Source organism: Dermacentor andersoni, unplaced genomic scaffold, assembly GCF_023375885.2.
Source record: "Dermacentor andersoni unplaced genomic scaffold, qqDerAnde1_hic_scaffold ctg00000041.1, whole genome shotgun sequence".
NCBI lineage: Eukaryota > Metazoa > Arthropoda > Arachnida > Ixodida > Ixodidae > Dermacentor > Dermacentor andersoni.
Window position 1 is genome coordinate 2,009,866 of NW_027314754.1, and position 18,801 is coordinate 2,028,666.

At 43.5% G+C, this 18,801-nt stretch overlaps 1 protein-coding gene across 1 annotated transcript in view; it reads right to left on the minus strand.

Annotated features, from left to right (window-relative positions):
- Positions 1-18,801, minus strand: part of LOC126518288 (neprilysin-1-like) — a 69,570-nt gene that overhangs the window by 15,313 nt on the left and 35,456 nt on the right. The window contains exons 9-11 of the mRNA XM_072285760.1: positions 7,378-7,416; positions 4,673-4,711; positions 1,878-1,976 (exon numbers count right to left, since the gene is read on the minus strand). Coding sequence (XP_072141861.1) covers positions 1,878-1,976; positions 4,673-4,711; positions 7,378-7,416 — 177 coding nt within the window. The remainder of the gene's footprint in view (positions 1-1,877; positions 1,977-4,672; positions 4,712-7,377; positions 7,417-18,801) is intronic.

The window sequence follows — 18,801 nt, forward strand, 5'->3', positions numbered from 1 at the left end:
CCGCCAAAGACGATGATATTTTGGTCTGCCGCGCTTTACTTTCCGGCCAGGAACATTTCTCTGAGGTCATCCCGAGATGGCAACTTGTAGCCCGGAACGGCGACCTGAATCGGAACGAATACAAGGCAGTTACTTTGATGAAAGGCGGCTTATAATACTGTCAAACTTACCGTTACGAATTGTTTGAATCCCTCCCTCTCGACAACAGGAAAGGGCTCCATGTCAGGGCAAATCATGTCGATTATGGCGTCGTCAAGAGCAGCCTTTCGATGAGCAGGTACAGAGCTGCACCCAGCGGTGAAGGCCGACGGTATCTTTGGCTGGCTTGCTAGCCCTTTCTCTTGTTGCGTGTACTCACGTTCGTGCTTTCTTTTTATGTGCCGAATCAAATTAGGTGAAACTCCGACTACAGCACGTACAGTTTCGGAGCAAATCTTGCATCGTGCAGCTTGTTTGTTTTCTTCGAGGGTAATTTCAAAATAATTGTTTCCAATGTGTCATGTTGGCGGACTTACTGCGTGCGTGAGGCGCGGTGCTTGCGATACGGAAGCGCTTTTTATTAGCAACAGAAGGCTGGAAAGGAGGGTAGGGGAGGTAGCACACAAAGCAGAGGGGGGTGCTTCGAAGCATTGTCTAGCATTCACAGTATGCGCGAGCTACTAAATGAACCTCTGCGCTTCTCTAGCCGCCAGAAGGTTCCAGTGTGGCAGCGGCGGTGTCACCCGGACGTCCCCCCCCCCACCCCTCCCCTCACCCTAGAAGAGAGCTCCCTAAAACAGACCGAACGTGGGTTTTCTTCGGCGCGAATAGTCGCGTTCGCACTCGGGAGCCGCCGCCGTGGCCGCAGTTACGTGGACTCTCCTGCTTCGGTTGGCTTTCCGAATCAATGCTTTCAAAATTTTATTCTCTATCTCTCTCTCTCTCTCTCTCTCTCTCTCTGTATGAAGGGAGAGGGCTTACTGTTCGTCGTGTTCGACTGTGTGCTGCGCTGACCTGCAGACTTTCGTCGACACAGTTTCGGGCAAAGGCGCCTGCGTGTCTAGACTGGGGTGCAATACTGCAAAAGGGTTGTGGATGGCAGGTGTGCGAAGTGAAACAGCGCGCGTAGGTGCGTTGCTTATAAATCTACCGTCCTTGTAATCAGCCAAGTCATTCGAAAAATACAGCTTGATTGTTAAATTCGAGGCTCTTACTATTGTCTGAACGTGTCCTCGTTGGTTCTTCGTCATATATTGACGAAAAACAGCGCGCAGACAAAATGCGCTCTATTTTCCAAAAAAGACGTAATTCTATTCCCATTTCATTCCGGAATCGCGAAAATGTGGAATGCTCCCGGAGTCATTCCAAATCCGGAGTGGTAACTCCGCAACACTGCTTCGCATGGCTGTCTACTGATTTGCTATTGCAGACGATGCTTCGCCTTGCGGGCGGAAATGCGACTTTTTTGTAATATTGCTTGTTAATTTTTCACCACAGCTTATACTTGGAATGCGTTCACAGATATATTGGGCTGCGAAGAAGACGACGCGCCTGCGTCCAGCAGCATTGCCAACGGTCGGCTCGCTCTGCTCACGCTGCTGGTCGCTGGTGAGACGGTACCTCACGCTGCCTCGCGTTTTCTACTAGTCGCGCCCGTGAACGAACGCGTCACCAAATAAACCTCTCATCAAATTGTGCCCTGCAGAAAAACCATTTTGTGCATGAAACAATATCCTGAATCGAAAGCACGTGTGAATAAAATGAGCTCTTGTAGTAGTTTGATGTCAGGTTTAATTAGTGTAAGGATGTTAGTTATTACTTACAGATAGTTACATACACATTTCACAAATGCAAAATATATCGCACGGATATTTCCGTGAGGCGTTTCTGAAACTCACTTCGAAAGCCGTCTGGAGGCCAATGTTGTCAGCAATGTCTTCGTTTAAGGTTCTGCGCCAGTGGATGCGGAGTTGTTTGGACTGATAATGTTCCCGTTTCTGCAATGGAAGTCATGTATTATACGTACGGTGTATAGGACTATAGGGGTGTGGTAAGGTAAATGCGCCAATGAAACGCGTTGCTGGGCTAGTTGTTGCATGACTGATTACCACAATTTCGGCGCCGCAAGAGATGAGGGACCACAACAGTAGCGTAGACCAGTGCGCCTGTCTGTGATGAATTTCTAGTCCATCGTTGTTTGCTGCGATACCATTCTGGTAATTAATTTTCACAGTGGGATCCCCGTTATATGTTGTAAATTCATGTATGACATAATACTACAAATGTTTTTGCTCAGTAGGGTCACACTTTAGTTTATCTTCATGCCGTATTTTTGTCACGTCACTCTTTCTAACCGTGTCTGTACCGAAGTTTCGCCATGGTTTTAAAATTCAACATACCAGCCATATAAATTAACACAGGGTGAGCATTTAAATTTGCGACACCGTTCTATTGACACGTGTAACCACGTGACACTATAAACTACAGTATTTAAAGAGAGAGACGCTGAAAGTGAGTTTACATTAATAGTATCAAAGAAATATAGAAACGACTAATAGGAGTTGGATTACAAAATATCACTGCTACGTGCAATGAGTCACATGAGCCAAACTTGGTTCTACACTTGGCGCTAATTTGTTTAACGCAAAACTATGTCGAGTAGCCTGCTACATAAAACAACTTTTCGTGCAATGACGCTTCTTGAAGCACATGAGAACAGCATGATTTAGTCTTTCTCATAACGTAATTGGCGATATCTAGGGGAAACCATGTGACGTCCGGTTAAAATTTTCTATACTGGCTGTAGTGAAATTAAGATTCACTAAGTCATAAAATATTCGGTGTTTGAAGGTGATCTGACTCAGTGCAGTGGCAGCGTCTGAAGGCTATAGAGGTCTCCGTATGAACAGTTTCATTGAGAGCATTAAATCCAATCATTCAGTAGAAATTTCGCGTGCGCAGACATGCGCCTTCATTCAGCGCACAAAGCATGCACTGAAATATAGTTAATTTTGCCTACTCGGACACGAAGCTTCGTGAAGGTAAATATATAAAGAAAAGATAACAATCGGCTAGAAAATCAGTAATTTATTTATCGGAATCTATACTTACCTACCTCTTATTATCAATTTAGCCTTTCACTATTCGCCATAAAATCTTTGTCCTACTACCCCAAAGCGACCACCAACCGATAGGTGGCATTATCAATATTACAAGAAATGTGAAATGAACAAGTCATTCAAAAACAAAAAAAAAGAAAGACACGACCGTCATTTGTTCTGACGGTCGAACACTAACTGACGCCAGTTAGTGTTCCAAAGGTATACAGTTCGATAATTTTAGCGGGGATTCTTTGAGGCAAAGATATCTCAGCAGACAATGTCACTGAATAAACCCTTATTTGACACGGAAAACTTAGCGCGACATTTGGTTTGAAAATCCGACTACAATTTCATACAGAGCATATTTCAATGCTAGTACTGTTTTAGTGTACATTTTTTTTAGAAGTACAGGCTGTCAAATAATGCATTTTTGGCCGAAGTCTCTTTCCAGTATATGGCGGTTGAATTAGTTTGCTGCAGATGGAAGCTGCGATGGCTTATTACATGTTCGTTCATTTTGATGTCTTTTCGTACCCCGTGATGCATTAAATCTACATTATTCGGCGCCGGGGTCTCACCTTGACGCAGCTCTCTCTCTCAGCCTGGGCTCGAGTATTACGACGACCATTTCCTTCTTTTGCGGTTGGCTTTTCCTTACGGCGCCTCTTGAACATCTGAGTGACTACTAAGCGACCGAGTATTGTTCACGTGGTTCTGCCACTCAACATTTCCGAATTGCTTCTGCCCATCCAAGCCGCAGGCCTGATGGCAGCAGCAACCGCCTGCTTTTCGGCATGATTGCCTTTTTTTTTTGCGAGCGTAATGCATTTAGAAACACGACCGACAGAACCCAGTTAACAAACAGGATGACGCCACGCTGTCATGTGGCTCAATCTTAGTAGCCTGCACCCACTTCTTCTTCACAGCTCGACCAACTTGCGGTCACGCCTTCGCCTACAAGATTCATTGTCGCCACTATGGCCCCTCTCGTTTTCACCCGCTGTGTTCGAATGTCAAACCAAACGCCAAGACCGCTTTAATAAATAGTTTATTCGTATTGCAATAAATAAACTCATTTTTGCGCTAATGCTACCCTCTGGAAACAAATGCGCTTGTTCGAAATATTCTAAAGCTGACCCGCCGCTTTCGTCTTCTTTAGAAAATATATGTATTATTCAAAATTTCAGACGATAGTTTTTTTCATTTAAATCATTTAAACTCCAAATGAGGCACACGGTACAACTGTTTACTAAAAGCGATCAGGCAACATCTTTTTCCAAATTTTTAATAATTCTTCTTTGTGTAGCATTGCCTGAAATATACCACCCTAATCTTCGATATATAGCGCAGTATACTCCTAGTGCTCGTTCGTAAAAAAACAATTTTATTTCATATGTTAAGAACAAGCCAGGAGATCTAATCTTGTCCCGATGAAGCTCACTCCAAGGTAAAGGTTTTTTTTTAACTATTGAAGAAGACGAAGAGCGCTCAGTTGCTCCACTTCTTGTATTTGTGACATGGAAGCATGAAAATATAGTTAACTCTGCTAACACGACCCCTGTTTACGAAGAACAAATAAATAGTTGACTCACCTTGTCGTATTCTTCCCAGTAGCGCAAACAGTCATCGTCCTTTTCAGAGAAAAACGCAGCAGAAACAAAAAAAATAATTTTGCATGAGTAAGCACAAGCAATTATATTAAATGGATTCCAAGTAGAAACATTGTTCGAGATGAATTTTAATATCGCTCTGCTCAACAAAACAAACATCAATTTAATGCGACAAGATGCTCGGTAAGCCGGAAAACTCGCAGCAACAAAAGACGTGTGGCACTGCTCCGTGTGTTCCCGCCCCGTCTCGCGGTGGCCACAAACATTCTGATGGTGTCAACTCCGGACCAATTAAAATAATAAAAATAGACGACATTGTACTCGAAAATAGCTGAACACTGAACTTTGCAAGCTTCAAGAACTTTCGCTTAACCACAATGGCCCGAAGAAAAAAAAATACTTCGAAATCCATCACGATGAATCCGCTTGGCGTTCCCTTGCAAAATCAAAAAATTGAAACTTTGGTTCTCTGTTTCACGTGTAATAATGAAGCGATAGTTTTAAAATCAATGAAAATAAGCTTCTTCACAAGTACTGTATCACTTTAACTGGACTTGGCATTAAGTCTTAGTGGCCCATTACCTGACGTCAACTTTAGCCGGCATCATTAGATAAATACACTACGTAGGTGATAGATTCGCTCACAACGGAGGGGAACCACTTGAGAGCGAAGCATTCTTTGCCTGTATCCCTCGGGGCCCCTCTTATCCACACCAAAAATATCGATCACAGCAGGTAGTATTGTGTAAGCATATCGTTCGTGTGCGAGACTGACCGCAATATCACATGCATTTATGATCAGCGCAGTTTGACCTATGAAATATGCCATCTGGCATCATGTTTCATTCGAGGTTTAGTTCATTACATACGCCCAGAGCGTTTACCTTTTGAAGAATGAAAACGCGCTATCAAAATCACGTCGGAACGGGACCGTCGACATCTCTTGTCCTTCTATTATTCCCAGCCGATTTCACTTCATCTTCCTCAACAACACTGCTGGAGCTTTTCAGCTTGACCAAACGAAGCCCACTTGGAGAATGAAGGAGCCTCTCACTGGGTGTAGGTTTTCAAGCTGGCCAAATTTGTCACGTTCGTTTTAGAAAAGCGCCGGCTGCTTGTCGAGAAGCATGCGATAGCGCAGTTAACGTCACTCAGCTGTTCGGTGACTACGAAACGCCCAGCATAATGTGCCAGTAGTTTTTCTCGCAAAACATCTTTCCCTACTTGGGACCATATCAGCACCATGTCCACAGGAACGTATTTGACAGGTCGATGCTGTTTCTTGCAGCGTACCTTAGTTGTGTCTTGCGAAGCTAGAGTTAGAAGGCACATGACCTCATGAGCATTTTTATCAAGACGGAGAATTTCAGTTACTGCGTGGATATGATGCGCAGCATACATAAAGAAGCTGTCTAAGGTAGAATGAGGCCGGCGAGCGTACAGCAGAAAGAAACTACTGCAGTTCATGGTTTCTTTGCCATATTGGGAGCAAATTATCATGGTGACACCCATCACGGAGAGAGTTGTGATCCCGCATTGCTTGGTATATGTAACAGAAGGTCGAACCGAACTTTGAACGAGCACTACCTCCGCCGAACCGCCGGTGCTTCAAGGTAGTTCAAAATTTGTTACCTTACAAGGCCCACCTGTATTACCATCCACGAATAAAACTTTTGCAGGCTTTCCAGCACAGCTTAACTGAGCAATCCTACACTTTGGCATAGCTAGCAGCTTCTTCACAAGAAGGGAACATCTTACCTTGGTAGATGCGCTATCGCAGCACGTGTCCCTAATTGACTTTTCCTCCGCGCGTCATCAGTCCTAATATCTCATAAGTAAAGCATACCTGTTAAGGAAAGTTCACGCCATAGGGCTTGCGTGGTCCGGTTCAGTTTCTAATAATGGCCGGTGGGGATCGATAGCCTAAGCACTCTGTTCTCCGTCTCAGGCGTGCCCACCACTTTATTCGGGTGCTCTGCAGCCGGGGGGACCTACGAGCCAATGATTCTTACAATGAAAGGTAGTGCCCTAATATTCTTCATAGGAGAAAGATTCCGATCATTACTTTCCCCTGAATCACATCCACAGAGGCGTCAAGGAAGCGTTCTTTCTTCCACTGGTAGCATGAGCCTTCTGCGCACACGCAAGGTGTTTCCTTTTAGCAGCTCTCTACACCGATTGGTCTCAATCGAATGAAAAATGAACGCCATGCTAGACCTAATAATTTCACAGGCCCTGAGAAATGTCATCAATCAGGGCTATCTGGTTTACCAGTGATGCGCGTCGCCAGCAACCTCACTAGTGGAGCTCCTAAAGACGCGGTTGCTGTTGCGGCGCAGAAGTTTCCTTGAATGCAGGTTCACGCTAGGGCGCCCGCACGAGCCGCTTCAATTTTAATTACAATTCTATGTCCACTTGCGCTATATACGAAATCGTCTATTGTGAAAGACATCAGCTGCAAGCACCCGCGTAGTGCGAGAAGAGTAAAAGAAGGCTTCATTAAAACGAAAAGCATCATTTAAAGTATTTTTACACGTAAGAACACAATTTTGCACGATATATGCCCCATGTTGCCTGGCATACATGATTAGCATTCCTGGTACGGGATGACTGCCAATGTAAATTTTCTTCCCCTCCTTGAGGAGTGATAACGGCCTGTGTTCGAAAAACCAACGCAGAAAACTTACGGTCTCATTGGTCTTGCCAGAGGGTAGACTTTGATTTTTCTAGAAAAAAGATATATTTGAAAAACAATTACTGAAGTAGTACAATAACAACACGTGGTGAAAAAAAAACTGTTGGAGACATCTCATTAGGCCTGCTGCAAAAACAACTAAAAGTTATATATGAGGTAGACCATTTTTTTATTGTAAGAAATGGAACGTGTCGAAGGATTACCTAGTGAAAGAGGAAGAACAGACACTTTGCCAGCAGTTTAGTCACAGTGGTCGATGGGGATAAGGTCACTGATAATTTGGTTCCAACGGATATGCCTCCTCGTGTTCTTACGTTAAATAAACAGGATACGTGTTTATTTGAGATGTTTATACAATAAATTTATTGAACATCGATGTGGCTGTTTCCGTAATGAACCTAAAATTCAATATAATACTAAAAAATACGTAAGCTGATAATTTGGCTATGTTTCGCTGAGTCAATTCTTAACTGTTGTACACCATTGTTGTATACCATTGAAAAATATGCTGAGGCTGTTTTCACTTTACTACGGAATTCATATATACGATTGTTCAAAAGGTGTGTTCAAAATGAATCCGAACTTCTGAAAAAGCGCGCCAACCGGCCGAGGTGACCGCGCTGCAGCTACTGAGCGCATGTAGCGGCAGGTTTAGACAACAAACTGCAATTTGCCGCGTTTCGCTCTGACTGTTAGTTAGCGAGCTGCAGCCGCTGAAGTGAGCATATGAACAAGCTGGTCTTCGGATTGGTGCCAAAGTGACAATGAAGGAATTGGGAGAAGAGCTTGTGTGTGTGAAGTTCTGCTACAAACTTGTCAAAACTTTGACACAGACATTTCAGTTGCGTAGCCAAGCATACGGGGAAGGCTGTAGGAGTCGCACGCAGTGCTATGATTGGTTCAAGCGTTTTGAACACGGAGGAATGTCGGTCAATGACGATCCCAAGTCTGGAAGGCCTTCCACATCCACAGATGATGACCATGTCGAGAGAGCCCGAACTATGATTCGTGGAAATCGTCGTTTGACTGTTAGAGAAGTCGCTGACGAAGCAGGTATTAGCGTAAAATAACGTCATGAAATTTTGAGTGACAAACTTGGGATGCGTCGTGTCAGCCAAAATTCGTGCCGCGTTTGTTGACTGACGAACAGAAGCAGAACCGTGTTGAAATCAGCCAGGAACGGCTCGCCGCTGCCAATGAGGATAAAAACTTTCTTAACAACATCATAACAGGCGATGAGACATGGTTTATGATGAGACAAGGGCTATGATGTTGAAACGAAAGTGCAGTCATCGCAGTGGGTGGCCAAAGCTTCTCCTCGTCCAAAAAAGTACGCACGAATCGGTCAAAAATGAAGGTGATGTTGGTTGTGTTTCTTTTTTTTTTTACTGCAAGGGTATTGTCCATCAAGAATTTCTGTCACATGGTCAGACGGTAAACAAAGAAGTTTACCAGGGAATACACGCACGTTTCAGAGATTCTGTGCGCAGTAAGAGGCCTCAATTGTGGTAAAATCAGACTTGGACGTTGCATGATGACAATGCCCCAGCTCACGCATCGCTGCTTGTCCGCAGCTACTTAGCGAAACCCCACACTCCTTTTGTGCCCCCCTCCACACCATATTCTCCAGGCCTAGCCCCAGCATACTTTTTTCTATTCCCCAAGTTGAAAACCACCTTGAAAGGACGTTGTTTACAAACCGTAGAGAAGATCCAAGACAATGCGAGAAGAGACCTGCACGCCATACCAGAAAGTGCGTTCCGGGAGGCTTTCCAAAAATGGAAGAAGAGGTGGGAAGAATGCATTGCCAGTAGAGGCGACTTCTTTGAAGGAGCCAGCACTTAAAATGTTCTACCATCAGCAGTAAAGATCTCATAGCAAAAGTTCGGTTTCTTTTTGAACAAACCTGTTTCTTTCTTGTCCACAGGGCGTAATTTTCGAAACCTACTTTACCGCGTTATGCTTCCCCACGTTACTACCAGTCTAGGTTGCAGCCCTTTAAAATATTTCTGCAATTTCGCTTGTGTGTGCGTCAAAATACAATCATTATTGCGGTGTCCGTGATGTGTGTTCCGGTCATTTGCGCTCTAACTCTCCAAGATAACTTTCAGCACGGCAGGCCTAATGTATTTCTGTGCCGCTACGCAGATTCGGCCCCTAAACATTTAATTCTGTAGCTTTACTGTTCACAGCCAGTTGCAAAAGTACTCAGTCATTTGAAGACGGTTCAGGTTCTATTCATAAACCATCACAGTCATATAAAAGTCACATCATCAATTTGGAAACTCATTGATGATATATTCGCTAAACGCATTGTGCAATGCTCTCAACAAGCTATTGTACTAAGTAATTTTCATTGCGACTTTTGAATCCAGCCGTGGTGTAGGTACTTACAGTAGTTAAGAAACTAGCAGAAACGCTGAATAAAATTAGTGAAATCGACGCCTTATTCTTAATAGTATGAAGGCATTAAAAATTCTTCAAAAACTGATTCTAAAACCTAAATATATTATTCTGCATTAAATATTTTTCATTAATTCGTTATTATTAGATAGAACATGTTAGGTTGTTTTCAATGGAAGGGATTATTTCGAGCTCCCTGTCCCACGAGGTGTGAGCCATCACATCGTATTGGGGTCTTTGTTGTTTGGACTTCATGTAACTTAGTAACGCTGTGAGGACACATCAGACTGTTTGCGAATGACTCCATGAAATTCCTTGAAGCTACTTGTAAGGTTGGTCAAATCAACTTGTCCTGAAGTCTGTATATTATATTGCAATGGCGGGATAAACATGGTATTGTCACGAATACATAAAAAAAGTTTATCTTCGTATACCTAACATAAACACACAATTCAAACATACATAGACAATGGGTTCATTATCACTAAAACAGGTCAGTCGTTACAGACATATCAGAGGAACAATAACTACTGATCTTACTTAGAAGCTGCACATAAAATGCACATTTTCTTAGGCTTTTCGTAAGTTGTGCTAGTTTTTTTTTTCAAGCCCTGGACTTTTTACTTACTTTACGAATAAAAAACCCAAGCTTATGTGTTGTATTGGATTCATTTATAAAGTTATCATGAAACCTTAAGCTGTCCAAAGAAAGGCTGTTACGTTTGTTTATTGTAAGTTTCAGCCTGCTAACTCACCAACTGAGTTGAACTAGAACTACCAATAACGAAGAACCATGTGAATTCGAGTTATCTTTAATCGTAATTTAGTGTTCGACGCCTAGGTATTTTTCTGGTATCTGATCATGAGACAAAGTGTGCTTGTTGGTACCTATCTAGAACAACACTTGGGTAGAGCGCGAAAAAAGCAGATACAAATACACGATGCAACGGCTTCATTTGCGCTACACTTTTGTTAGGTTGTCTCGCAGAGCTCATGATGTGCATTGTTCTCCCGTGTCATTGCGCTGTACTCAAGTATCCTCAAGCTGCACTGCTTCGGGCTTTATCTCCTCGTCTAAAACAGTTTATTTCTATCAGGTGTCCTTTACATTTTGCAAAAATATTTCTAGGCAACTTCTGGTTCTCCCTATCAAGAAGACCAAAGACAGAACCACGAGTGTCATTTTTCTATACCCGCAAACAAAGAGCGGCATGAACCATGGCATTGAGCTGTTATTGAAAGGAAGGACTGGCAGCTGAACTCGACCTAAATATAGTCGACCTTCTGCAGCCTCCAATTCCTTTAATACGACATTCATGGGGATATCAACAAATGCATGGTCAAGCATGGTGTAATACTGGGCGTTTTTCCTATGAATCCGATCTACAATAGCCCAATAAGGCAGATGAGAAAAACCAGCAACCAGAGTTCAATAATTTTCGCTACCTATCGCTGTTTTCACGCTCTAACGGCATGATGAAAATTTATTGAATTGCATTTTACTATTTCAAACCCTAAGGCCGTGTAATTTCTAAAGTACACTGGGCGTTTATGGCTGTCAAGCCTAATGCAAGTCGTGGAAAGTACGTTTGGCTTGTGGCTTTCTTAAACAAAAAGGCTTAAATTGCATAATCAAATAAAGCTTTACACAGACCTGTTTTGTCTGATGATGGTAGAACTTTTCTTTTAGCGACAATTATTTTTTGCTTGGGAGGTGCGTTTACTAGTATTACAGCGTATGACATATGTACCCAGAGAGTGTCAGTGAAGAGCTTTGGCGTTTCTTGCCGAGGCGCACGTGGTCCAAATATAGTAATAAATACAGTTCAAGACGTAAAAGTTAGCGATCGATGCAGACACACAAGAGTAAAGACTCAGCCTTTCGTTCAATGGTGGCTGAAACATTCAACATAATGGGGGTGTCTTGCCATGACAGACAATTTTCTTGCGTCATACCGTTATTGCATAGTTTGCTCGTTGCCATTTTTTTTGAAGTTTCTGACGTATCTCGAGATTGGGGTTCACATCCGATTCCCGAATGTAGGTTTTCTTATTTATACATTGTAGCTCATGTCATATTGAAGAAAAATATAGTCTTGTGACATTTTCTGTTTTCTCTCATTTTCGTTGCAACTTGATAAAAGGAAAAGAATTCACAAATGACCTCTAGTTACAAGAAATGTTTATATAAAATTAGAACCGTGCTTTATTCATGCAAATTGTAACACTGTAGGATACTTATTGAATGTGATAACTGCAATTTTTCTTGGCGGCATGAAAAGAACCGAGCAAGGAAGTATGGGGGTTGATGTAAGTGCTATTTCTTTTCTCTACCTGTAACCGTATCTCAAGGCGTTTTGCCACTACAACAATACTGTGACAAAATTCTGGCAAACAGTTCGAGCAATAACTCCCTGCACCCGAATCACGATATTGTCACGTATAAATGACGGGGACGAAAGCAGCAAAGTTGCAAAATACGAAAGGTGCATTTTCCTGGCGAACCTGTGTCCTTGAAAACAGTCTATACTGAAAGAACGGTGATAGCGGCTAACATAGTCGGCGATCGTCGAAAATGAGATCAGCGGGTTAAGCGCATCGCCTTTTATATATCGGTCAACAAAGGTTCCAGAGTAATCGCGGGCACCCGCGTGTCTTCCAGAAAGTTCTACACCATTCATGTCGCGCGATGAAATCAGATTACACAAGGTTCGATGACAACAGAGAACCGATAGAATCATCGATAACTTCTCAGAAACTTCCAATACATGCAGGCGCGTCCTGCGTTATGTAATAACTTTGGTTAGGCTGTGAAACGCGGGCACCCTATAAAGATAAAGAAGTACATGTGTCAATATAGTGCGTAGCGTTTTTCGGAATCATAATTGATCAAGTTTAGATCTATTCTTGTAACCACGAGTGCGACATTTAAAGAGATAAGCTACTCCAAAGAATACAAGACGCACAATGCCGATATCACCAGTAAACTGGTTTCTAGCACCAGTGTTGTACTTCGTAAATGAAAGACCTTCCCCTGGCGATTTAGTGAGGAAAATCAAACCTTCTCGCCCTTCCTTACAAGCACTCGCCTGTGTTCCGACGTATTCTGTATAGAAGCTTCTCTATTGTTGCAGCCCCAGTATTCTCGCTGCTTGCGTTTTCCGCGCGTACCCTGCCCGCACAAGCTCCCGCTTGCGTTCTAACTGCGCTACCGTACTGGCTGCGTTTGGTATACCTTTCTTCGTCGCATCCTGACGTCTCCGTTACTCTTCACTGAGCGGTTTCTTCGGGTGTGGCCTGAAATGCGACGCAGGACTCCTGATGTCGAGTCCACCTGTCGTCGAGAAAACTGTGATGATAGTTTCGGCTTTCGTCGGATGTGCATGGGGGCCTGGCGACTCCGACAAAATATTGCGCCGGGCGTTCGTGCGCCCACAAGTAGGCAGCGGTAAGCGTATAGAAGTTTGGGCCCTATAAAGTAAAACTATTCCAATATGTTTCTATTCCAATCTTCTGACGTCAAATTTGCGTAACCATCGTCGCAAGCACCGGGTGGTCACCCGCAGGGTTGTCTGAACAGGCCAATCAAACGCTTTCCTCGTTCATAGGATGTCACTTTTGTTTGCTTGAAAAACGAATAACATTGCCTACACTGAGCGGCTTGTCGTATCTAATTGGCTGACAAGAGGCGAGGAGAACGCTCAAGTGGAGAGAGATTCACTGGGGCAGAGCCAGTGCACTGAAAATCGATAACCGGATGAAGAGGGTGGTGCCGGCGTCTGCGATTGGTCGGCTTTCCCTTACTTAGCTTGTGGTGGCTGGTCGAAAATCACGGCGGCATGCAACGGAAGCTTAAGAATGACGCAAAAACTGACCCTCAGCAAAGAATAGTTGGCAGAATGAGGTGGTAAACGTGCCAAAAGGGCTCGGAAACGTTACACGGCCACGCAAGAAGTTTTATAATACGCAAATACACCCATGCTCTCCGGCAGGTGCGAGTAGCCAGCGTCTCAGCGATCGGCGGCAGCTATCTTTTATTCCATTGGGAACGGGGCAGCCTGCGACTATTCCGAAGAAAATTCAGTTTTGTTCGGCATATTACTGCATTTTTTGTCGCGTACACGTCACTTTGACGCGACGAGTTTGGGCGGTTTTTGTGACGTCGCGTTACAGGCAGGTGAAGTGGGTGCAGCCCGAAAACTTTTTACCAATAGCCGAGGACTGATGGCGAAAATGTGTCGAATCAGAAATAACTGTTTTTCTTTTTTCTCTCAAGTCATGCATAATCAGTGTATACACATCATATCAGATGGGGAGGTATCGCGGTTTTCGGGACGTCGCGTGACAGAGAGGTGAAGTGGGCGTGGTCGAAAAAAAGTTTTCAACCAATCGTGGAGGGCTGATAGCAGAATTGGAATAGAAAACTTTGGAATAGTTTTACGTTATAGCGCCCTTTGTGTCTTCACTCAATTTCGTCTATTCAAGCGTAGACGGTCTTGCAGATTTCGTGAGACAGGAAACGCAAGGAGAAATGGAAAAGAGCTGAAATTGGTCCTGGGCAACTAGCCAAAGAATGCTACGCATTAAAACCAGCATATATGAATGAACCCAACATGATTCAATGGTTCGTTTCGAACCCCGTTCCCTCAGCAAAAGAAGCGCCATGCCCCCTACTCGGTGACCCAGGTTTGCATGAAACAGGTTAGATACGGATAGATCTACTGCTAGATAGGTGAAAGTCAAAGGAATGCTAATTGCAAAACCACTTAAGAAGAAGGCAAGAATCGAAGCCTGGTCGACCTTGTTTTTTATGACTGCCATGGAATTGGGCACCACCGATTTGAACCAGAAGGTCAATTTATCACTGCCGCTTCTTAAGTAGAGATCCTAAAGCAGCCAGGGGATTGTGTGCGCCGCGTGCGACCAAATTTGTCATATGCACCACAGCTATATCCCTGCAATATCTGCAATAATGGTGCAGGAAGTGATAGTGCATGAAGAGATGCTTGCTTTTACAGCGAGAAGTCCGCAATCTGGGACACATGCTCAGCGCCGCACACCTTTGTGTGCACCCACAATGTGTACGAGGAATTCTGGAATTGCAGACAAGAAAAAAACTATGAAGGATTTCATGTGTTCTTGGGCAGTACGAATTTTATACAGTGCTTTCTTCCAAAATTTCTGTACTGACAGCACCACTTCGAACTTTGTTGCGCAATGTCATTGCATGGGTCTGGACAAAAAAAAAGGAGCAGGAAAGCTTTGTTAGATTGCGTAAAGCTCTGATTCAAGCACCCATCTACCGCTATTTTGACCCAAGCAAACCAGTAACGATATCATTTGATGGAAGCAAGCCGGTCACTGTGCTTATACAGGATGAGCTGCCCGTTGATATTTTGTCGCACACACTTAGTGAGGCACAGACAAGATACGCTCAAACAAATAAAATACTCTCGCTATTGTTCATGAATGTGCCAAATTTTATGACTACATATTTGGATAGCATGCAGTAATAGTTGAAACCGACTACTGCCCCTTAGTAGCTATATTCAGTCAGCCCTTATAGAAGTGGCCCCTGCGTTTACAAAGTGCCTTACTTTACAACATTACACTATCAATGTGACGTACAGGCCTGGCAAATAACTATTCCTTGCTAATACCCTATCAAGGTTTCCTAGTAAAAGATTAATGCAAGAAAACGAGCAATTTTAAGTCAATGTTCCTGAGTGTTTTTTTCAGATCTCAGCGCTCCCTGCAAGATTTACTCGCAGCGAGCAATGATGACGACATCTTCCTAAAGATACGGCAATACGCGAGTACAACGGGGCCGCGTCCCAAGCATGCAGTCTCTGAGGCACTTCGTACGCACTGCCCTACCGAGACGAGATACATGCAGAGAACGGCCTCGTATTTCGCAGCAACAATGTATATGTACGCAATAAAAATATCGGAAATGTAAGCTTTCTTCATGCGGTGCACGTGGCAGTGGATAAGATGTTGAGGTGAGGGCCAAGAACTATTCTCGCCCAATAATTCGAACATCGAGCAGTTCAGTAAAGCTTGCAAAGTGTGTCATAAACATCAGCCTCAAAACCCACAAATGCCACTCCTGAGTCCCTATGTCCATTTACTACTACGGGAAATATTTGGCATGGACTTGTTCTCCTTAGATGGCCATGAGTTGCCCTTATTTTGACTTCTACATGTCCATTTTTGAAATTCAAGAGTTTTGTACAACTGGAAGCTCCCTTAATAAGTGCTGTTCTCAAATTTTCTCTGTCCACGGCTTGTCCTGGAAGTTGCGCAGTGAAAATCGCCCACCTTTTAACAGCCGCGAGTTCGAGGACTTTCTGAACACTTTGTTTGTTGATCACATCACCACAAGCCCCTATCACCCGCGTTACAATGGGCTGACGGAGAGTGTGGTTCAGGAATCAAAAAAAGCTTTGAAAAAAGTGTTCATTTAAGATATCCCTGTTTCAAATGGCCTTATTGAATGGCGCAATGCCACACGTGATGATGTGCTCCATACCTCCGTGCAGAGGCTGATGGCCGCCAGACTAGGACTCTTCTACCGGTGCATACTACCCGCTTGGAACCACGGACAATCCCACCTGACGTGGTCTAGGGCCGCCTTCAAGAAATACGCCATTGACAGTGGACCTACTGCAATCGTAGCAGCAAGAGCTTGTCGTCTGTGACGCCAGGTCAGCAGGTCACAGTGTAGAATACAAACCAGTGCACCTGGTCTCCTGCCCTCTTTCTCAGACCAGCCGACGAACACCACTCGACGATCGTCGAGACAGCTGGGAACTACGCCACAAACGAGAGCACCTCCGCCTAGTAGATCCGCAACCTGAAGCTAGTCTCGCGCCCGAAGGCGGATGTTCCACAGAGTCCCCCCAAGAACTACGGAGAAGCACAAGACAGTGACGCGAGCCCTGTCCGTACCCTCAACGATACAGACGTTAGCCACATCTTAGTTCCCAGAAGAAGGTTGTAGCGCCGAAAAACACAACACAAGATTACTGAGTAATAGTTGTTGGGGGGCTAGGTGGTGCATGTTCTGGAAACAAGTATTGCTCAGTAATCTTAGTTCCCCTTTAAAAGGGAAGATGCAGCAAGGCTGAATAAGCGCAACGTCATGCTTAGATGTACGAGACTCACTGCGGGACTACTTTGTATATATGCCCTTTTCTTGTTTACAGTAAGGTTGTTCACTGCCTGACCTCGAATCGCACACAGCCTGCAGTTTGATCGCAGTGCTGGAACACTTTCCACATTCACGACACTTAGCCTGCGGCGACTGTTTATACAATATTAGCATACTTTGACTTCCAGACCTTCAAGACCTTTCATTATGTTGTACAGCTTCTAACCTTTCCACGCGAAGTACAGCCACGGAGTTTTTGCGACAGCGTAAGTAATATTAGGTCCGTTGTCGATTGGGGACAGAAAACTTGTGACATGGCGTATGGGCAGTTTGGAACTTGTCAACTGATGATAGAGCATGGGCTACTTTAATAGGGGCCGCATTTTCACGCAAACTCAAGTCACTGGGCAAGTGCCACACTTTCATGGTGATAAGGTCACTGGATATGACAACGGGTATCTGCTGCTCTTCAATAAAAACAAGGCAAGCTTGAGGGAGAAGCACGGCTACTCCAAATACGTCATCAAACTATTCAATAATTTAGCTGCACTTCTATATTAAACCAAAACTCTCTGTCTTGTCACTTTCATCATTTAAAAATCACAATAATCATCATAATGTTCATCTATGATATCAATCGCACAGTATCGCTGGAGGGATAATTCGAAATGACAGAGGCGAAAGCAATTCAGAACGAGTTCAGAACACCCATTACAAGAAATATTCCTAATCGAAATAATGTCTCCAATCACCTTCAAGGGAGGGATCGTGCATTTTTGTGCGGCCATGAAATTCTGCACGACACATTTGTGCCTCAAGGTCAAACTGCCAATGTAAGTTATTACATCAAGGTGGGGAAATTTATAAGACATGGTGTTCGCCGAATGTAAGTAAATTCGTCTCTCGAATTGCTCTAGAATCGATTCAACGTAAATCCATTCGGTTTATCTTTTCTCTATACCGCATGACGGACTCCCCAACATTTATGACGCCACAAAATAATATCCAGGAACTTGACCTACGTCGCAAATATCTAAGATTAAAGTTTCTTTTTAACTTGAAATACACCCATCTCACATTAGACCTTGCTCCGTACATCCAACCTCTGATGTCACGACTGACTCGAAATCGTCATGCTGAATCGATAACACCATTTAAAACATGTACTAACACATTCAAGTTTTCATTTTTTCCAAGAACGATTACAGACTGGAACGCTTTGCCGCTACATACGCTTCGGAACAGTGACTCATTCGACGCATTAATGTCATAATGTGAAGTGCTTTTCTAGTTTTTTTTTTCTTGCAAGGGACTGTTTTTCTTAAAGTTGCAATGTTTATAATTGTTTTCACGGTCATAAGGTGCTGATTTATGTGTCATCTTTATGTATATATTATTTTTTTCTCTCTCTTCATGATGTATGATGATGTCTGTTTGATGTTTTTACCAGTGCTTGTGTAAATCTTTTTGATACCCCTCCTGCATGGGTTCTAGCTTGGGCCTGCAGTATTTTGTAAATAAATAAATTAAAGAATAAGTATTTACCAACTACGGCACCTTTTCTTCAAATAAATACGGTTAGTCAGGGGGTGGCACTACGGATATATCAGTATGCAAAAGGAAACGAGTAAATTGCTGAAACGTTTAAGCGTTTTCGCATTTCATCTTTGTGTATAGCGATGACATGCAGATTGCCACACGTCCTCTGTAACTTAAGAAGCAAACTGCTATTTCCTGTTTAAAGCAGCAAGCTAGAAAATTATGCGAGAATCGTCAATCCCATTTAAGTCGTACTTTCTGCTGAACCCGAACATGCAAGGTGACTTACACTACATATCTTATGTTGGTAAATGAGCAAAT